The 22479-nt window shown below is 32.7% G+C and overlaps 1 protein-coding gene across 1 annotated transcript; it reads right to left on the bottom strand.

Annotated features, from left to right (window-relative positions):
• Positions 1-18648: 18648 nt before the first annotated feature.
• On the bottom strand, positions 18649-19658 carry LOC116143026 (protein PHLOEM PROTEIN 2-LIKE A1-like). Its single transcript, XM_031428439.1, has 3 exons — positions 19522-19658; positions 19306-19427; positions 18649-19215 (listed from the first exon to the last, which is right to left on the bottom strand). The coding sequence occupies exons 1-3, from the start codon at positions 19654-19656 to the stop codon at positions 18837-18839; spliced, it is 636 nt and encodes a 211-aa protein (XP_031284299.1). The 5' UTR covers positions 19657-19658; the 3' UTR covers positions 18649-18836.
• Between the last annotated feature and the right edge of the window lie 2821 nt (positions 19659-22479).

Below are 22479 nucleotides of genomic sequence, written 5' to 3'. Positions count from 1 at the left end.
AAATAATTAAACACAAAAATATATTAAATTAAATTTTACCCAATTCAATAATATTTAAGCCAAAAAACGAACTTAATGAAATTTTAAATTATAAATAAGGCCCATCATATACAAATTCAATAATTCAAAAACTAAGTCAAAAAAACAAACCTAACGAAATTTTATATTATAAATAAATAAAATACATTAATCAATTTAAATTTTATGTTTTATTTTACATGGATTTCTTTCTTTATTTAATATTTCAACACACATTTTTCCTTATTAAATATGGCCATCGAGTTAAGATATTGTTTGCTTGACTAAAAATATGGCCCTCGAGTTAAGCGATAACATACGTCGCTTAAGCGACCAAGCAAATTTCCTTTTGTACTTAAAATAATTCATTCTCAAATATAGGCTCGCTTAAGTGATGTCTTATCTCGCTTAAGCGATCTAGTATACATAAGTCGTGATCGCTTAAACGATATCCCACGTCGTTTAAGCAATCAAGGCTAATTTCATTTGTACTCTACAACAATCATTCTCAAATTCAATGGTAGAGATTTGAGTAGAAGAGAACTAGATAACTATGCAAACTTAGTGAACATATCTTCTTCTTCTTTCTTCAGAACATAAAGATGTTAAGAGTTCGAGAAAAGAAAATGGCTTTAGAGTTGAGATATGGACGAAGAAGAAGGCAGTGGAATTTCTAGAGCATTGATAAATATTACACTCTTTCGAGATTCTTCTCAGTGCGATTTTAAAAAAAGTTGTTATTTTAAGGAGTAAACGAAGTTTGAATGACTAGTCAAAAGATTGTTTGTGCAGATGGTTTTACAGAGTTATAGCTCCGTACATAAAACTAAATGATCTACCGTTATTCTATTACTATTGTTAGTCCTTTTTTATTTAATATTTAATATTATTAATAATTTTTTTCATTTTAATAGAATGTGAAAATAACACTTCGGTCTTTGTTAGTCAACACCGTACATAAAACTGAATGATCTATTGTTATTCTATTATTTTTGTTAGTTCTTGGCAGGAAAATAATATATAAATAAATATAATATTTATATAAAATTGAACTCTGCAACCATCTGCTCTGCGCTCTGTAGACCGAGAGAGTGCCTGAGTAATGTAGTAACCTTGGGCTTGGTGTTGCTTTTTATAGCTCACTCGTGACTAATTCAGTAAATTGATTTATTTGACACGACAATTATTTTGATAATATTTAAAATAGATGAAAGTTAAAAATAATTAATTTTATTTAATATGATATAAATGATGATTTATTCAAGCTTCTCAAAACACAAATGTAATGTCATCACACATTTACATGATATAGTTGTTGTGCTGAAAAATTTATTATGATGGCAGGAGCCGTATGTTTTAAAAAATTTATTTAAAACATACTTCACGATTATATCACTAACTCAGCAACTCAACCCACCTCTTCTAATGATTTCACCAATCAACTCATCAAAACTAACTTCTGTACTCACCGCAATTGGTTTAACTTGTTTGCTCTTCCCAATCCACTTCTAGCAACTTTCTTCATCTACCCACTCACCAAAATATTTAACACCCAAAACAACTTGTCTCATGGCTAATAATAGCCGAGTATCTATAATGCAAGAAAACAAAAATTATTAATTGATATATTAAGGGTTGATATATTTTAAAAAACATCTACAGAGTCGCTTAAGCAATGTGGTGTATCGCTTGAGTGATATGCTATATCACTTACTAGATCGCTTAAGCGATCTAGTATATCGCTTAAGAGATCTAGTATATCGCTTAAGAGATCTGGTATAAATAAGCCTAATCGCTTAAGTGATCTTATGCCATATACCTGATCGCTTAAACGATCTTCGATCTGCTGCATTATACGACATACCAAATCGCTTAAGTGATACACCAGATCGCTTAAGCGATCCATCAGATCCAAAACACATTTTCAGTCATCTCCACCTGCAATCGGTGCTATCACCCCCAACTACCCACAATGCAAGAAATATTCAACAAATTTCGCTCCATTCAACTTGCATTACATCAAACACAACCCAATAACTTAAACAACTAAATCAAAATCATAACCCAAACCTAATCCATCATTAAATTTTTGTAAATCGAAATGAAAAATGGAAAGGGGAGATACACATACCTGGACGAAATGTTAGGAGGAGGAGGAGGCGGATCTGTGGCAGAGAAGATATTAATGGCTGAGAAAGAAGATATCGTTAATGGTGGGAAGAAGAAGATGTACACGAAGGAGGAAGAAGAAGATATAGAGGAAGAAGAAGATGTAGACGAAGCTTAGAATAAACAGCAACCAGAGGAGGGATTCGTTAATGGCGGGAGGTAGAAGAAGAAGATGTTATGTTTGGGTTTGTTTGCAATAATTTCAGGTTTTTAGGGACATTATAATTTATAAAAGATTACACAATACTTCATTAATCCTAATTAAACCATGATTAGTGTTTAATTGTTATTAGTTTGTCTTAATAAAAAATAAGGCCATTTAGTTAAGACTAAAAAACTACATGGCCTTTTAATTAAATTCAAGGCCAATATGGCCTTTTAATCATTTGCCCCAAATATTTATGTATAAGTATGGTTTTATGAAAACTCTTAAGGTTTCCACATAATAGCAAATTTGCCATCGTTTAACTCTATATGATTTTTTTGCTAATTATTAAAAATTATTAGCAACAGTTTCCACTGTTTAAGGACATAATAATAGATGCCACATTTAGAGATAGAAATTTCCACCTCTCAACTTTCAAAGATATTATGAAAGGATCTTTGTTTACAACTACTTTCTTAATGGATCAAAAGCCTGACTTTTGTTTTTTGCTAATGTAGCAAGATTTATTACCGATTAATTGACTATGCAGGATGTATGGTACACCAAGTCCATAAAAAATTACTTTTAACATATTTAATGATTTAATTTTTTTTTTCCATTAATCTTGTTAAAAAAAAAAATGGAACCAAAAAGTTAGAGAAGAAAAAAATGAAGATACTATGACATTATGGTACCAAGAAAGATTCTTTCTATAAATTATAATGTGCTATGAGTTGTCCATTTGGAATTTCAGAATAAAAAATCCAAATTCAGAATTGCAAAAGTACTTTTAGTTTATCGCGGAAACTATTATTCGAATATCCAAACCAAAAGTGATCGTTTGTATCATAAATTTTTCTATATTATTTCTTTATTCCTTCTACAAGAAAGGATTCACAATCCTTAGAATAAGCATCTTGAATGTTCTTATCCAAGAGGATAAATTGAGTTCTCAAAAAATGATCCGTCACATATAAGCATCGACAAGGTTATCTACTGGAAGAATTTTCGACATCTCAAGTCAAGTCGCTAAAATGGCTTAAAGTACTGAGTAAACAAGACTCGAACCAAGCTAATCAACATATTAATTCTTTGTTAATCACACTGACTAAATACTATACAATCAAATTGTACTACTAGTAATCATTAGATTAGATTATTCCACAATTGCCCTTGCTTGTCTCACTTATGATCTCCAAAAGTATTTTTGTCAACTTATGAATTTTTTTGGGCACATTACGTTCTGATGTTTGCATATCATGTTGTTTAAGCACAATCGTTTTTGTAGCTTTCAATTGTCATGACACTCTGTGTTGATGTGCGCACACTTAGTTAGTCTGTTTTTATTGTAAAACATGTGGGCACATCAAAGTCCAGTGTGCAGACAGTCGTCCAATCAGACTTTCATACAAATGTTGTGTTTTCATTTGTTGCTAGAATATTTTTCCAGACATGAGATATGTGTAAGTGGTCCATATACAGATGTTAATATCTCAAATAAGGTGCAAAGAAAGTGGTTGAAAACTTTTGAAAAATAGTTGAACATTGTAAGAGATTGTCGGTTGGTTGTCTAATGGATTGTTGTGCAAGTTTTCTTTATGTTCTTCATCAACCTTGCATTATGTTTTGAACCTAAATACTCTTCTTATTGTTCTCTGAAAATCCTTTGAGGTTGATTTCATATTTGGTCAGGTTCTCTTATGCTTTAGTAAGCTTTAAAATAGCATCTTAACCTTTGTTGTTTGAGTGTTGTTGGAACGTGCGTGGTTCCATTGATGAAAAGCCTGATGGGATTTCAAGCTGTGGAGCTGAAGTGCGTCTTCAGAGTTGAAGCTTGAGTGGAGTTGGAGCAATCCAAGAGGTGTCTTAGATTCAAGCAAGTTGTGGCAAGATGGTGGATCATCCAAGGGAAGGAGTTAGAGCTTTGTAAAAACATGGAGTGTTTTACATTAGTTTGTTTAACTACAACTTTGTAATGAACCTTGAATATTTCCTATAGTGGATTTGCTATATTTGGATGTGGTCCCATGGATGAAGGGAATTGGCTGAACCATGTAAAAACCATTTGTGTGCTTTACTTTATGTCTTGGATGTTTAGCAATGTGTTGACGAGGAATGGACAAACCCACAAGCACAAATGAACATGATTAATTTATTCTGCAAAAGTTTAATGAACTTGGTTAAGTCATAAACTTTCATTTGGTATCAAAACATGTTTTGAAAAGTCATTTGATCAATAGATCCTTGCTTGTTGTTTGTACTGGAGCGTTGTTTTTAGGTCTATTGCTTTTTGTGCATTTTTGTGTGATTTTGAGCAGTTTGTCTCACTAAGTGTACTACTCGGGCAAATTTCAATTTGGCCTTTCCATGTTTCAGCTGTGACACATTCCTCGCTCAAAGGTTCCAAATCCTTTCACTTTGCACCTAAATTACAATTAAAAGTAAAACTTATCAAAAATACAAGGGTATCACATGATTTGCACTCACCAAAATAGGTTCAACCTTCAACACTCCTTATTGAACCTTTTTGGTGCCCATTCCAAGCAAATTCTTTAGCATTTCAAACCTTGATTTTCGTAAAGTTTTGGTGAAAATATCCGCCACTTGAAATTCGGAGCTACAAAACTCCATTTTGATCTATTTCAATTTCTCCGCTCCTTGAACTGCATAATTCTTGATGTTGATATACTTTGTTCTTCCATGTTGGACCATATATTCCACAATAGAAATAACAAATTTATTGTTGCAAGCAATCACTGTTGCTTCCATTTGTTCTTCTTCCAAGTCTTTCATTAGTTTCTGGATCCATATTCCTTAATTGGTGGCAGTTGCTATAGCAACATATTCAACTTCTGCTATGGTTTGAGCCACAACTTCTTGTTTCCTAGAACTCCAACAAAACTGCTGGACCCTTTTGTGTTTTGATGTGCCAAAATTAGCAAATAATTGTATAAGGACTAACAAAACTCTTAAGGCATGACATAAGTGATGACCAAAGATGAAAATGCAAGATTTAATCTCAGAACGCCGTTCCCACGTCCAGGAAAGTCATCTCTCATATCCTCGCGTCATCTTTTGAAACACTCTTCGGTATTTTGATGATAACTTTGGCTAGAGAGATCTAAATCAAGTCATTTCTACGACGTTGGAATGATAATTCAAAGGGATAAAACTTTTATGTTTATAAGTTCACCCAGTTTAGCCCGGATCAAGGAGAAAATCAAGATACAAGTTTATAGTCTGGCAAAATCAACATCCAGAACTATCTTTCGTAGTTTGGGGATAACTTTGTCTAGAAAGCTCCAAATTTTGCGATTCTTGCGGCACTGTAAAGATAACTTAAATTTATAAAAAGGTTATGTTTATCACTTTGCCTACATCATCTAGAATCGAGGATAAAATCATGACATGAGTTGATAGTTTGGCAGAATCAAGATCTAGAACATCTCTTTGGTATTTCGAGGATAACCTTTGCTACAAATATCATAATTACATGATTATTGCAGCATCGAAAAGATAATTTAGAGGGCTAAAATTTTCATGTAATCACCTTTGCCAAATCATGGAGGAACTCCCGTTTCAAGAGAATGAATGACCGTTCTTTTATCCTCAAGATGTTCTAGGCATGAATAGCCCCGTCCCATAAAGTCATTCATGGTTCTGCCAAATTTTGGAAAATTTGAGATTCATAGTGGAATGGCCATTCATCAAGTCCCCAAGTCGTTCCATGCATGACGAACATTGTTCCAGCAAGCCATTCATCATTTTGGAAAATCTGGATAGGTTGCAAAGATTGGGCTATAACTTTCTCTAGACAACTCCATATTCAACTCTGTAAAATTTGTGAGAAACTGACTAAAATATATTTCCAATGATATATGGCTTACACATATCAAAAGTAATGAACGCCCATTACTAACAAAAGAATGGTTGTTAGCATACCAAGATTTTAAATTTTATGATTGTCGGAGTCAGGAACGACTGTTCGCGATATTGGAACGCCCATTCCTCCTACTTTTGCAAGTTGCAACTTTTCCCTAACAGATATAAACGAGTATCTTTTCATATCAGAGTATAATATCTCACATTGAAGAAGAAAGAACTAGAGAAGAAGTGCAGCAAAAAAGTCCTACATTTTTGCAACATCAAAATACTCTTTGAGCTATAATTCTGCATCTTCTCACCACTCTTTAAGATCCTCATTCAATATCCTTAGAGAGAAATTTGTGTAACATTTGTGTATCAGCCTAGAGTGGAGGCAAAAGCCCACACAAACATTTTGAATTCATTTTATCTTAAGTGAAATCCAGTAAAACTAGAGGCGAAATCCTGTCAAACCATTGTAACTTGATGTAATCCGATTCTAGTGGAACCTTGAGGAGGTTGTCTTGAGGAAGATTACTCACAATTCTCACAGGAAGATGAAATTGATGATATGATTGCCCTTGCTGAGGTACCACAGATCATGATGATGTGCCCACCGTGACTCCTTCTCGAACTAAATCCCAAGCTGAGGTGACCACACCAAAACCTTATGTGAGCACCACTGTTGCTCAACAGGGATCAGTCTCCCAAAGAAGAGGACTTGAATTAATTGTTGATCTTTCTGATGAGATCACTCAAAGAAAGACATCCACAAGGAAAAAACCGCCCTCATGGATCAAGAAAGGTCATCCACCTTAAAATGTGATTGGAAATCTAGATGAGGTAATGGTTACAAGAGGAAAAATGATGAGTTAAATTAACAACCGGTGTTATGTTTCTTTTGTAAAACTCAAAAATGTTGATTAGGACGGGAACATTAATGACAAAAAGAGTACTTCAGAAGAATGTTTTAACTTGGAAACAACTTTGTGACATGGTATAGCAAGAAACAAAATTCAATCTCCTTATCCACTGCTGAAGCAGAGTACATTGTAGTTAGGAGTTACTACACTTAGGTTTTGTGGCATAAACAAACGTTGAGTGATTATGGTCTTTATCAAGAATGTATAACTATTTTTTGTGACATCACTAGTGCTTTTAACATCTCAAAAAATCATGTTCAACACTCTAGGACTAAGCAAATTGATATTAGGCACTACTCCATAAGAGATATAGTTGAAAAGAAAATTATTTCGCTTGCACATGTAAACATAAACTCTCAACTAGCAGACTTGTTTACAAAGGCTTTAGATTTTCAAACATTTGTGAACTTGAGGAAGTCCATTGGATTGATTAAACTTGAGTAAAGTCTTTGTTTTGTTCAATAAATTCATTAGAAAATTTTCTTTGTTTTAAAGTTGCAAGTGTACTGATCTGTGTCATGACATAAAAAATACTCTTCTCTCTTGATAAATGTATGCTGTGAGTAGGGGTGTTCAAAAGCGGTTAACCGAAACCGAACCAGTTTTTCGGTTCGGAAAAATTTTCGAACCGAAACCGAACCGGTTTGGAGGGAAAACCGGTTTTCCCTTTTTTTTATAAAAATTATTTTTTTATTTTTTCCTAAATTAAATTGTAAATATAAATAATACATATCCAAATAAAAATTAAACCTTCATACATATCCATTGACCACTACTAACAATACATTAAAAATATTATTATTTTTTTATTTAATATATAATATAATATATTATTATTTTTCATTTAATATATAATATATTATTTTATTATTTTTTATTTAATATATAATTTTTATTTTTATTTAATATATAATATATATATTTGTAAAATCGGTTCAAAAAACTGGTTTCGATTAACCACTTTTTATTTTTTCCAGAATCGAAAATTTGGTTTTTTGAATTTTTCGAATTGTAACCAAATCGTTTTTTCGGTTTGGTTACCGATTCGGTTCGGTTTTTGCATTTTTTTGAACACCCCTAGCTATGAGTGATGTGTCCACACTGTTTTTCACCTCTTGAAGTATAATGACTTTCTTTCATCATTGAGTGCATATTGCTTATTTCTTGTCACTTTATGAAAGAGCTATCTCGCTTGTAGTCTAAAAGTCATATTTGAGTAATTTTCTAGGATTTAATGACCCCTACACTACAAGAAAAATAAGCCTTTCTTGACAAGTATTACCTGTCAAGAAAGGGGTACAATGACCGTTTTTGAACTGTCATTGTAGCCCTAGTCAAGAAATGGTCATGACAGTTTTTGAACTATCAAGGACCTCTTGACAGATCCTTGATAGTTCGATAACTGTCAAGGATTTAGTAGAATTTTAACCAAGTCCTTGACAGTTGGCTAAATCCTTGGCAGTTATCGAACTGTCAAGGATTTAGCCGAATTTTCAAATTTTTTTTTTTTAGAATTTTAGCCAAATTATTGACAATTTTCACACTGTCAAGATTTTGTTTATTAATTTTTTTTTAAAAAAAAATTAGTAAAAGTTCTTTATTATTACGAATTAAATTATAGAATAGTCGAATGAAATGCTTCATAATATTTATCTTTCCAACAATTATCACCATTCAACAATATGCAATGAGACATCGAATAATTGATCGAATGATACATATATTACTGTTGCTCTAGGTAAACAAAATTGAACAACAGTAACGATTTTACAATATTGCCTAAACAAATGAGAAGTTTGATACATAGTTTTTGCCCTCATTGCCCTTTAAAATCATTGAAACAACAATAACTAAAAAAAGTTTGATACGTAAATCGCCCATTTTGCTCTGACTTCATCGACCTCCACATCTTCGTATATTTCTTTCCCCAAGAACTATAAAAGTAAACACAATAAGACTAATCAAGAAATATCAACTATATCTTATTATTCAAAAAAAAAAAAAAAAAAAAAAAAAAAATTCTTACATTGTTTTTCAGTAATGTCAACCCATTCTCAACTACATCTCTCATGTATCTCATTATATAAAACCCACATTCAATGCTTCCCAGGGTCCCTAAACAAAATTTATTCGGAAGTACGCATTACTTTTCAAAAGGTAAAACAATATTATAACTGAAAATTAACTGCTATTGATAATAACAATTCTATGCGCCAATACTTTTTGCCATGAGATATTAGCCCTTTTTTTGGACACCTTTCGGGCAGAATGGATTAAGATACCACTGTAAAAGTTAAAACAACTTATGAAATTAACACATAGTATTTGATATTATAAAGAGCATTAAAAATGACATAAGCAGAATTACTAACTTTTGCACTATTTCGTATAAATCCTGCCTAATATCTCCCCTCAAGGAATCAAAATAGTACACAGTTAAAGTCTTCATGCCAATAGCAACAAGAACCCAATGAAACCTATGAACAAAATTGCATAAGTACCCAATGTTAGAGTAGGTGCCCTAGAGCCAATCAATTATTGTAGAATTGACTCTCTGAAATAATGTTTATTAATCAATAAAAGACAATTTTCTTCTATATCATGTAAATCATAATTGTTTGTGTTGATATATGTCCTTAGGATGATAGAACTGTGACGAGGGTATCATATGTTTCAAATATTAATAGTGAGAACCCTATGATCACATATGGTGGCAATTCTAGAAATGTTCGTAGGCCCAGTATTATTTTGACTAAGGACACAGATAATACGGTAAGACTATCATAGTGTTAAACGACCTTGTTGAAAGACAGTGACTAATCTCACTTGTCAAGGTTGTTTGTCGACAACCTAGTACGACACATGGGTGCTTGCTGTAGGCAAGTTCATTGGACAGACCCACCAGAGGATTCCATATAAATAGTAATCCCAATGTCTATGGAATAAACCCTCTAATGAATATTGGTGCATGTGATCCTTAGACTTGAGATCACCGGAGCGCCTTGTGTGTCGATTGGTGTAGTTTGACACTAGCCTAACGTAGTTCTATTCAGAGCTATCAATACGGTAGTGATTTGCTGCATTGAGAAGTGTATCAAGCCTATGGTGGATCAACAAATGATTCATCACTCTCGGGTATATGAGAAGTTATCTCACGATGCAATTCAGTGAATGACAATGACACTAAAGCTGTGGCCATAGTGGGATTGAGTTGTTGCTCAATCTAATTTATTATTCCCGTCATTGGTCTAGTAATTGAATACAAAGATATAGAAGATAACTGAGGTTGACACTATTTCTATACCTCAGCTCCGATGAGAGAACAAATGATGAAAGGATAAATGATGAAAGGATTAGATTGCACGGTAACCATATCGTTGATAGGCAAGCTGTTTCGCTGAATCCGAATCTATCGGGTGGCTATGATGTCTTGCTAGAAGCCAATCTTAGTCTGTGTTTAATGAGACAATTGAATTGTGTCAATTGCGAGACTACTCACTACCGATATGATGAGAAGCGTTCGGGTCACACACATAGAAGACAGATTAATGATGAATTGGTGAGAAAGAGTATTTTCGTCATCTGTGATGAAATGGTATTTTCGTCATTTATGATGAAAAGGATATTTTTGTCTTTTGAGATGAAATGACATTTTGGTTATCTCACAGTGCAATTAAATTTGTTGAGATCGTTGTCTATGTTTAATTTCATATTGAAATTAAAATTAGTGAGATTATGTATTTAAATATATTCATATATTTAAATATTATATATATTATTTAATATTAATATTAGTGAAGATAATATATATGAAATATGAAACTCATATTTGAATTTAAATATATATTCAATATTAATATTTGATGATATTAATAAAGATAATATATGAATATGAAAATCATATTTGAATTTAAATAAGATGTCATGTGTGGATTATTATCTTGTTTGGTAACAAGGATTTACTATTTTAGTTATGGAATAAATATATTCCTAACTAGATTAGGGTTTTAATTTTTGTTACATATAAAAGGCGACTTAAAATTAAAATAAAATAGGAGAACACATTAATTAAATCCAAGCCACCACCTCACTCTCTCTCACGTTTTTCACTTGGTGGAGATGAGCATCCTTTTTGCTTGTGTGTCTTGCTAGCACTTGAGACCGCAAGTCGATCACCATCTTGTCTTTGTGTGGATACTGACAGTTCACTCTTATCTTAGAGTGGGAGCAATTCATATCGATTGAAGGAGCCTCCAAACGCTAGTGTGAAATCTGGAAATTTTATATTTAATAGCATTTCATATGTAAATAACGTAAATCGGGTATAAGGTTCTTGGGTTCAATGTTGTTGTTAGGGATTTTATTTTTGTTTCCCGTTGCATAAACCCCATAAGCGGCTAACACCCAACACAACAACCACAAAGAAGCAATAGAATAATCACCTAGCAAGAGTTCATCAGCCCAAAAAAAAAACGAAATAAGATTTCAGCATGATGACAATATATTATATTTAGATTCACACTAGAGTATACAATCAACACACAAACAAACCCATGCCACAAATCAGAAACTCCCTCACAATTTCACACAAACCCAGCAACACCATAGGCAAAAATGCTGAAAAAGAGAGCAACGTAATAACTAGAAACAAATCTGTATTGTATTAAGTCAATAGAAATGAAAATTCATAAGAAAAATTATCAACAACAAAAGGAAAGTAACAGACTATAGTCCCAGCAATTCCTTCCACTAACCACTTGATTTTTCACACGCAAATAACACCTAACCCCCTTCACTAACACACATGCACTCTCACACCTTTTTAACCCTTATGCCCTTTATATTAATACACCTTCTTAATGGGAGGTCTATCAATAACCTTAGGGGTCTATCATAACCAAATAACAAAAATGTAAACTCTCCAGATCGTAAATAAACAAATTACGACAAACATTGTTTTTAAATCTTAAAAACAGATTATTCAAACAAGATTAAAAGTAAGGAAATCAATGAATTACTAACCCTGAGTTGTATGACACTCTATTTAAATTCTCGTTCTTCACACTTGCCAACCAATTGGCAAGCAACTATGCCCTTTGGGTTCTTGTTCTTGTGGCATTAGTGCTGCCTACTATTGACAATGAGCTCGGGCTCATGAAACCAATTTCTTTTACATTGCCTCCGTTATCCTTCAGCTTCTCATATAAAAACCTTGCCCCAATTTAAAAAATACCAAAATTACAACAATATGCAGTATAAAATCCAATGAAGATTAAATCATAATCACTACTATAAGCGAACAACTTACATTATAGAAATAGTGCCCAAAGTTGAGCTCAAATTGACCCAAATACTTCACCAACCTAACATGAATGGACCTTGAGCTTTCTTTTTCAAGCTCAATCAAACTTGAGCCAAGTTTAAAGCTAAGCAATAAGTTTGAGCCAACCTCAAATGTGCCCAAGTATTTGACTTAGCTTAACTTGTTGGCATTGAAATTCTCAGCACCCTTAAAGAAAAATCATACGTCTTGACAAGAAAAAATTGACTTATGTTTGTCCAATCTAACCCTTTAGATAATGGGATGCCATTGAAGGTTAATGTATTAGCGTAAAGGCACAGTGGAATGCTCTTCTACAAAGAAACTTGATTCATAAAGTTTAATAAAACAGTTAGATAACTTTAATAATGAGTAAATCTGATGAATGACAAAAAGATGCTGGAGATATGATAGAGCAACATCATCTTCTGGTCCAGAAGCATCCTTCTTTGTCCTATAACTAGTGTCACCTTGGTTATGTAGAATGTGACAACAAAGTCTACCAGCAACTCCTGGTGTTAGTTTAATTATAGTGTTTCTTAAAAAGCATCCTGCTTCACCATTATACATATGATTCATGAAAGTGGACTGTTAAATGAGGAAACGATAAATTGTAGATAGTTTAATGGTTACTAGGAGGTACAATATTCTATGTATTTGTTTAATTTTAAAGATCATGTTACCGTCAAACCTTTCTGTTAGTTAGGTGTTCCTAGCTTTTGATTCTATAACATCTTTCATTTTACCTTTTTCTCATTCCTTTTTGTAACACATGCTTTGCAATTAGGTGTTTTTTCTGACATCGTCGTTCTACTATATAAACCAAAATGTCAAAGTTACTTTAATCGTTAAATGTGGAGACTTACCCCACCAGCATAGGCTACTATCTTAGGTAATCTTGCAAGGTTATCGGTGCCTTCTGCATAAACACCGGGGTTGATCAAAAACATCTTTTCAACCTGTATTAGCAAATAACTTTTTAGAATAAACATTATTAACCAAGTACTCTGTACTCGAGGGTTAAAAGCTGGAAGCAAAAGTGAGTACATAAGTTGGAATTAGAGTAGCAATTTTGACACATCAGAATGTCTAAAGTCAAAATCTTTTTATGTACATAGGCGTGAAAATGAATTGAAAAGATGAAACGCTTACAGCTTCAGGATAGTTCACTGCAAAGTCAATTGCTACAGTAGCACCAAGAGTGGGTCCAACTAGTACAGTTGTCTTGTTGGGGGAAGAAAGGGAAAAAAATTAAGCACAGAGAAAAAAAAAATTAGCATCATTTCACACTTTTGACGTAGACCTAAGAGATATTAACATGGTTGAACCCAGAAATTAGTCTAGACAGGTTGATATAATGTAAGTTGTTTGCGGCAACGGAGGTGGTGAAGTGACGACTTCATTGTTTATTGCCACTACCGGGAACTAAAGAAACAAGTGATGGAAGACATTTGGGAGATTTAGTGGAAGAGAATTGGGCGATTTAGTAGAGGAGATTCAGGGTTTACGGGATTTGATTAATTTAGTGGAGGAGATTTGGGTTTTTGGCGGAAGTTTTTTTCTTGCCCTAGGTTAGACTTGGTGGAAATTTGGGGGAAAATGGGTTTTGACAATGAACTTTGGTGTTTTGGGTGGAAAGGAAAATTTTAGGGTGGGAAGCCTTAGCCGAATTTGAGTTTTTGTTTTGTTTTGTTTTTTTTTTTTTTAACTTATTCCTCGACAATTAAACACTATCGAGGATTAAGAATATAACAGTCAAAGAATGAATTTCATTTTTCCAAAATCCTTGACAGTTAGAAATTATCGAGGATTAAGACTATGACAGTCAAGGAATAAAATTGAACAACTTAATTTTTAGTAAATCCTTGATAATTAATAAAAACCAAGGATTTTCTAAAACAGTCAAGGATTGTCTCAAATCCTTGACTGTTGAAAAAGAGTCAAGAAATTATCAAGGAAAAGACTTTTTGTCTATTTTTAAAAACAGTCAAGAAATTCTATCAAATTTTCTATCAAGAGAGGCATTTTTCCTTGTCATGCTATGTCTTTGGAAATCTACCATTTAGAGGGTTACCTTCTTGCAAGTGTGAAAGCTATAGTGGGTTACTTCTTAAGAGTATTTGCCCAATAAATCTCATATGCTATGAAAAAGAATTCAAAAATTATGAGATTATGATCAAGAAAATTAAAAGAAAGAAAAAGTGAAAAAGGGCATAAGAGAAAGGGGAGTTTTCTCTTTGATTGCTTGACCAATGTGTCATAAATTCCCCCTTGAGGACAAAACACACACATCTAATAAAGATTCTTTGCTTTTTACTCATGTATGATCTAAGGTTATAAATCTTTAATTGTTGAATTACATGGGATGAGATTCTCTTTGTGTATTTTGTGAATCTTTGATTGATCTCATGATGTCTTTTTGCCTTATTTTTGTTTTTTTGTTCAAAATGGAATAAGTTATTAAAGTCTTTATTTTTTGTGCCAATGTTGCTACTTTGAGAGAGCGTGTAGCCACATGAGTTCTCTTAAGTTTATTCTCTATGAATTCTCTTTTGCATGTGCTGATTTGATTCGTCATTGTCACGACTCTTTACCTGTTGTCCAATATGCTTACATAATTGTATGAATGACATCACATGAATGTTTTTTTTTTTTTTTTTTTATTTTTTTTTTTTTTTTTTTTTTTTTTCTTAATTTTATGTCGTTATTTTGATTTTGGTTTTGCTGGTGTGCTCACACTGAGTTTGTGTGTGCCCACATTGATTTTAAGTGTCCATACACTTTTAAATTTCTTATTTTTTTTATTTTTTTTTTTTAATTAAATTTTTTATTTTTTTTTTTTAATTAAATGGTTTTTTTTTTTCTTTTTTTTTTTTTATTTTTAATTTTTTTTTTTTTTTTTTTTTTCTTTTTTTTATTATTTTTTTTTTTTTTTTTAAATTTTTTTTTTTTTTTTTCTTAATTTTTTTTTTTTAATTATTTTTTTTTTTTCTATTTTTCTAATTTAATTTCTAATTTTTTTAATTTAATTTTTCCTTATGTAATTAATATTTTAAATTTTTTTTAAATTTTTTTTTTTGTTAAAATTTTTTTTTCTTTTTTTTCTTTTAATTTTTTTTTTTTTTTTATTAATTTTTTTTTTTTTTTCCTTTTTTTTTTTTAATTTTTTTTTAATTTGTTTTTTTTTTTTAAAGTTTTGTCCATATTGTTGAATAGAACTTGGGTTCTTTTTTATGCTGATGTTGTTAGGAATGTGCTTGAGTTACCTCTTGTAGAAAATCCAAACGGTCTGACGGTTTTAAATCTAGATATCATGGTGTTTACATTGACTGGAGGGTCCAGTAGACACTAAAGGGTTTGCCAAACATTATGAACAAAGAGGGGGAGTGAAATTGCTAAAGGATTTGCTGAGAGTTGCTCTGCTATGTTTTGCTTGGATGTTGGTGATATTGCTTTAAGGAGTTGATGGTGTGATGACATGAGCTGTTGATGTGATCAAACTGATTTTTTTTATTTTTTTATTTCTATTGTTGATTTTCTTCTGCCCAAGCTGAACTGATTTTCTCTTTTGTTTGTCTACTTGAACTGTGATCTAATCAGTCTCTGTTTCTTGTGTTTTAATATGTTTATGAACTTATTTTTTAATATGTTTATGAACTTATTTTTTATTATAAGTTCTCATGAAGCTTATTCTTGTGTTTGTTGATGTAGAGATCCATGTAGCAAACATTTTTATTGTTTGTTTTGCATTTTTTTATTTTTGTTTGGCTCTGATATTGGGAACTGGACTAACCCTTATGTACTCCTAATTGTTTATCTCTTGTATGTGAGTTGGTGCATTTACTTAGGGGAAGTTTACATTTTGAGGGGAGTTATTCAATTTTGATCTTGTATGACTTAGTGCAAATTGTGTGTTGGTGAAAATATTAAGTTTTTGCTTAAGTCATTGTGGTTTGTGCGCTGAATTTCTTGTTAAGTTGCTATTTTATTAGAACTGCATTTTTGTTTAAGTTGTTACTTGCTGATGTTGATGTTGTTCTTTCATGTGCAGAGAACAAATTATGTTATTTGTTTGTTTTTGAACTGTACTAACCCTCTTTTTGCTCTAAATTGATAATCACTTGAATGTGACATGGTTTAGTTACTCAGGGGGAATATACTAATTGAGGGGGAGCAATTTTGTTCAATTTTTTTTTTAATCTTGCAAAACTTTTTTATTGAACTGATACTGATTATGTTTTGCTTATTGTCTTTGTTTCATTCATGTCTCTATGTCTTGATGATTATGCCTTTAATAAGATATGTTTTTGTGTTGTTTGTGTTTCTGTCTCTTGTTGATTGATTGTTGGTATTTTGAGACAAGTTTATAATTGAAAAGATTGTGCTTTGTTCATAAGTTTGACAAAGGGGGAGATTGTAAGATATTTGTCAACTTATGATTCTAGTGTGGTAACATTAGTCATGGTATGAACACTTCACTTTGAATATCGCACAATCATTTCTGTTTAAATTTTCAGTGTGATGACTCTCTATCGAAGTGACCACTTTCAATTAAGTTAGTTTTCTGTTATATCGTGTGGGCATTTCAGAGTCTAAGTGGTCACACGCATTTGGCAGATACTTTGCATAACATGTATTGCATTTTGATATTCCGTGAACTGTTTTTATTCTCTTTTGAGATATTGTTTATGGTCCATGACACTTGTCATTAACTTATACAATGTGCTGGAAAGTTTTTTGCAATTGTCGATGGTCCTTTGGAATAAACTTTTTCATAAAGGTAAAACCATAGAGCATCCTGTTGGCCACCTGTCCCCTTGCATTGGAGCACAAGTTTTCTATATATTCATCTTCTCCAATGCAACTCTTTTTAAGCCTGAATATATCTTTGATATTACTTTGAAAATTCTTTAAGGTTTTTTTTTGTTTTGAATTAGGTTTCATATGCCTTAGGTAGGCTTACAAATACCTTGGACAAACTTTGTTTATTTATTCATGGCTGGAATGTGGGTTTCCATTGGTGATGCTTGATGGGATTTCAAGCTTTTGGAGCTAAAGTGCGTCTTCGGTGTTGTACCTTGAGAGGAGCTCAAGGCTAACCAGTGGTCTCGTGAACGTGGAACTTGCTATGGTAGTTTGAAGTTCGGCCTAAAGGGTGGAGTTTGAAGCATTGGAAAATAGGGAGTGTTCTTACAACTGATACTTAACTTTGGCTTTGTAATTGAACTGTAAATGTTTACTATAGTGGATTGGCTTCATCAAGACTTGGTCCCATGGAAATAGACATTTTGCTGAACCATGTAAAATCCTCTGGTGTGCTTTATTTTGGTTCATGAATGTCTAGTTTGTAATGGTGATGGACACTAAAATCAACTTAATAACCCATTCCGCTTAGGTTTAATCTACTTGGTAAAGTATTAAAACTTCCAAAAACCTAAACCAGGAGTATTCAATACTGTAACAAAAACTAATAAAAGCAAGCAACTCATCAATTTTGTGTAATTTTACAGCTAGTCATACCACGAGTTCAAATATCAAAATATAAAGCATTAAACCGTGTAAGTTGGCTTCATTACCTTCAACATAAATGTACGTTTCTCTTTTGATATGTGTTGAGGATTTTGGCTCGTTTCCCTCATTTGATTTTTTGTACTATTTGAGTTTATGTTTCTTTTAGGATAACCTGTCAGAATATGATTACAATTATGCAAGAAATAAGAATATAATTCCTAACTGGATTACAAAGATATTTCCGATCAGGAGTTGTTAGCTCATTAGAGAGAGAATTATATGACGGCGTCACAAAATTTATCAACAATTTGGGGCTTTGGTAGGTATCATATGATTTGACCTTGTCTTTAGAGACTTCTAATAGGTAATAAGATACCGTTCCGTTGGGGTCATATTATGTGTTATACTCTTGTATTTTTGTGGTAATAGTATATTCTTCAGTCATCTATGGATGTAGGCTTTAAAATGAACAAATTGATATTTGATATATACACTTCCGCAAAATTCACAACAATATGGAGATACTATCTTTTAATTTTTTGTATGCTATTTGAAAGTGGTTGAGAATATTATTTTAAAATGGTCAGCTACCTCTATGTACTCTCCTTTTGTATGCATTTCATTCATGCTCAAATAGCCCAGGCTTAATATATGTATGTAGAAGCAAGAAACTAGAGTTCCAAGTAGAATGCGGGAAATTTTTATGAAGCAACCTCAGATAGATTATGCTTTTATTTATTATCCCGTATGCAAATTCTCACATTTTTATTTACTACAGAGTATAGTGAGAAGCTACGAGTACAACATGAGACGCATGCCAACTAAATTATTTAGTATCTAGAAACTTTTAGTTTTGCATATGTCTCGCTGTTGATCATCCTCATTCTTAGTTCTGGCGCACTGGGCGAATGACGATCTTATCGACAACCAGCCCACTCTTCCATTGGGATTCGTGTTCAAACATCGAGATTTCCATATCCCCAGTCATATTGCAAGATGTAAGGAACTCACCAATTCGGACCTCTGACCATTTGTTCTTGGGCAACTTACTCAAATCTTCTTTGCGTTCAATTGTCTCATGGTAATTGGGGATGACGAGTTTCAAGTTCACCGGATGATTTGCAAATCCATATTCTCCATTCTTCATCATTAAAACAAACGAAACTTGGTAAACTGTCCCTGGAGTAAGGTTTTTGGCAGGGAATTTCTTGCTTACGTCAAGCCAACAGACATTCAATAGTTCAGCCACCTCCACTTGAACACAACTGCAAAAACATAATTTATTTGATTAATTAATCTTCATTGACTATAAATAAGGTAGAAAACCAATATTTATATATGTGATATATAAATACCCTTGTGTGTCTGGCTTGTAAGTCCAATTCCAGTAACGTTTATCATCTCCCCAAGTGATTGAGAGACCCCTTGCATGAATGTCGAAGGCTTTGGCACATAAAAGCCTGTCAACCCAAAACTTCTGCAGTAAAACATTAATTAAGTATTAGTATTGAAAATAATTGGTGCAAAATTATAACAACAACAACAACAACAACAATGAAGATGTTACTTGCCAGTTTGTTTTGGTTCAAGAAGATTCCACCCTGGAGCTGTTCAATCAGATTGTCGCAGGAGGCGTCAATCTGGGAGTCTTCTTCTTTAAGAATGGCATGGAGGTTGTGTGGGAGTTGAACTTGAGCTAAAGCCATCTCGTAATCTCTCTTCTCTTTAATTCCAAGTAACTCTTACTGATGATTCTTGTTGCCCATGGAGACCTAGAATTTATAGGATGAGATGGTCTAATTGATTACGTTTATATCATTATCATACAAAAAGATTTATTCTATGATAAGATATACATTACATTATTCCTTCTACAAAATGAGGATTTTTTTTTTTTTCCTTTTTCATGAGAATCTTGGTCGGCTTTCTTATTTCAAAAGGATAATTGAGATTCACTTCCCTCCCACCACTAGATAACATGATCTATACACCGTCCGATATTGCCTCTATATATGTCGACAATCAAAACTTCCCGAAATATTTATGTATAAGTATGGTTTTATGAAAACTCTTAAGGTTTCCACATGATAGCAAATTTGCCATCGTTTAACTCTATATGATTTTTTGCTAATTATTAAATGTTATTAGCAACAGTTTCCACTGTTGAAGGACATAATAATAGATGACACATTTAGAAATAGAAATTTCCACCTCTCAACTTTCAAAGATATTTTGAAAGGATCTTTGCTTACAACTACTTTCTTAATGGATCAAACGCCTGATTTTTGTTTTTTGCTAATGTAGCAAGATTTATTACGGATGGATTAATTGACTATGAAGGATTTGTGGTACACCAAGTCCATAAAAAAAGTACTTTTAACATATTTAATGATTTAATTTTTTTTTTTTTCCATTAATCTTGTTAAAAAAAAATCGAACCAAAAAGTTAGAGAAGAAAAAAATAAAGATACTATGACATTATGGTACCAAGAAAGATTCTTTCTATAAATTATAATGTGCTATGAATTGTCCATTTTGAGTTTCCGAATAAACAATCCAAATTCAGAATTGCAAAAGTACTTTTAGTTTATCGCGAAAACTATTATTCGAATATCCAAACCAAAAGTGATTGTCTGTATCATAAATTTTTCTATATTATTTCTTTATTCCTTCTACAAGAAAGGATTCACAATCCTTAGAATAGGCATCTTGAATGTTCTTATCCAAGAGGATAAATTGCATTCTCAAAAAATGATCCGTCACATATAAGAATCAACAAGGTTATCTGTTGGAAGAATTTTCGGCTTCTCAAGTCAAGTCGTTGAAATGGCTTAAAGTACCGAGTAAACAAGACTCGAACCAAGCTGATCAACATATTAATTCTTTGTTAATCACACTGATTAAATAATATACAATCAAATTATACTGCTAGTAATCATTAGATTAGAATATTCCACAGCCGTCCTTGCTTGTCTCACTTCTTACCTCCAAAAGTATTTTTGTCAACTTATGAATTTTGTGTGGGCACATTAAGTTTGGATGTTTGCACATCATATTGTTTAAGCACAATCGTTTTTGTAGCTTTCAATTGTCATGACACTCTGTGTTGATGTGCGCACACTTAGTTAGTATGTTTTTATTGTAAAACATGTGGGCACATCAGAGTCTAGTGTGCAGTTAGTCGTCCAGTCAGACTTTCATACAAATGTTGTGTTTTCATTTGTTGCTAGGATATTTTTCCAGACCTAAGATATGTGCAAGTGGTCCGTATACAGATGTTAATATCTTAGATGAGGCGCTGGAAATCCATTTAAATTTTTAGAAGTAGTCCAAAGAAAGTGGTGGAAAACTTTCGAGAAATAGTTGAACATTGTAAGAGATTGTCGGCTGGTTGTCTAATGGATTGTTGTGCAAGTTTTCTCTATGTTCTTCATCAACCTTGCATTACGTTTTGAACCTGAATATTCTTCTTATTGTTCTCTGAAAGTCCTTTGAGGTTGATTTCAAATTTGGTCAGGTTCGCTTATGCTTTAATAAGCTTTAAAATAGCATGTTAACCTTTGTTGTTTGAGTGTTGTTGGAACGTGCGTGGTTTCATTGATGAAAAGCTTGATGGCATTTCAAGTTGTGGAGCTCATGTGCGCCTTCGGTGTTGAAGCTTGAGTGGATCCCGAGCTATCCAAGAGGTGTCTTGGATTCAAGAAAGTTGTGGCAAGACGGTGGATCATCCAAATGAAGGAGTTAGAGCTTTGAAAAAACAGGGAGTGTTTTACATTAGTTTGCTTAACTATAACTTTGTAATGAACCTTGAATGTTTGCTATAGCAGATTTGCTACATTTGGATGTGGTCCCATGGATGTATGGAATTGGGCGAACCATGTAAAAACCATTTGTGTGCTTTACTTTAGGTTTTGGATGTTTAGGAATGTGTTAATGAGGAATGGACAAGCCCACAAGCACAAATGAACGTAATTAATTTATTCCACAGAAGTTTAATGAACTTGGTTAAGTCATAAACTTTCATTTGGTATCAAAACACGTTTTGAAAAGTCATTTGATCAATAGATCCTTGCTCGTTGTTTGTGCTTGAGCGTTGATTTTAGGCTATTGCTTTTTGTGTATTTTTGTGCGATTTTGAGCAGTTTTTCTCACTACAACGTGCTACTCGAGAAAATTTCAATTTGGCCTTTCCATGTTTCAGTTGTGACACCTTCCTCCCTCAAAGGTTCCAAATCCTTTCACTTTGCACCCTAAATTACGATTAAAAATTCTTAGTAAAACTTATCAAAAATACAGGGGTACCACATGTTTTGCACTCACCAAAATAGGTTCAACCTTCAACACTCCTAATTGAACATTTTTGGTGCTCATTCCTAGCAAATTCTTTATCACTTCAAATCCTGAATTTGGCAAAGTTTTATTGAAAATATCCGCCACTTGAAATTCGGAGCTACAAAACTCCATTTTGATCTATCTCAATTTCTCCGCTTCTTGAATTGCATAGTTCTTGATGTTGATATACTTTGTTC

This window comes from Pistacia vera, unplaced genomic scaffold (assembly GCF_008641045.1).
Source record: "Pistacia vera cultivar Batoury unplaced genomic scaffold, PisVer_v2 Contig425, whole genome shotgun sequence".
Lineage (NCBI taxonomy): Eukaryota > Viridiplantae > Streptophyta > Magnoliopsida > Sapindales > Anacardiaceae > Pistacia > Pistacia vera.
Note: the sequence above shows the minus strand (reverse complement) of the source record. Positions and strands in the feature narration are given on the sequence as shown.

Bases quoted from the DNA above. Each gene is read 5' to 3' on its own strand.
- LOC116143026 (XM_031428439.1), bottom strand. From the start codon at position 19,656: ATGGCTTTAGCTCAAGTTCAACTCCCACACAACCTCCATGCCATTCTT. The intron at 19,428-19,521 runs GCAAGTAACATC...GTTTTACTGCAG, and splicing joins TCTTGAACCAAAACAAACTG to AAGTTTTGGGTTGACAGGCT. The intron at 19,216-19,305 runs GTATTTATATAT...ATGTTTTTGCAG, and splicing joins TACAAGCCAGACACACAAGG to TTGTGTTCAAGTGGAGGTGG.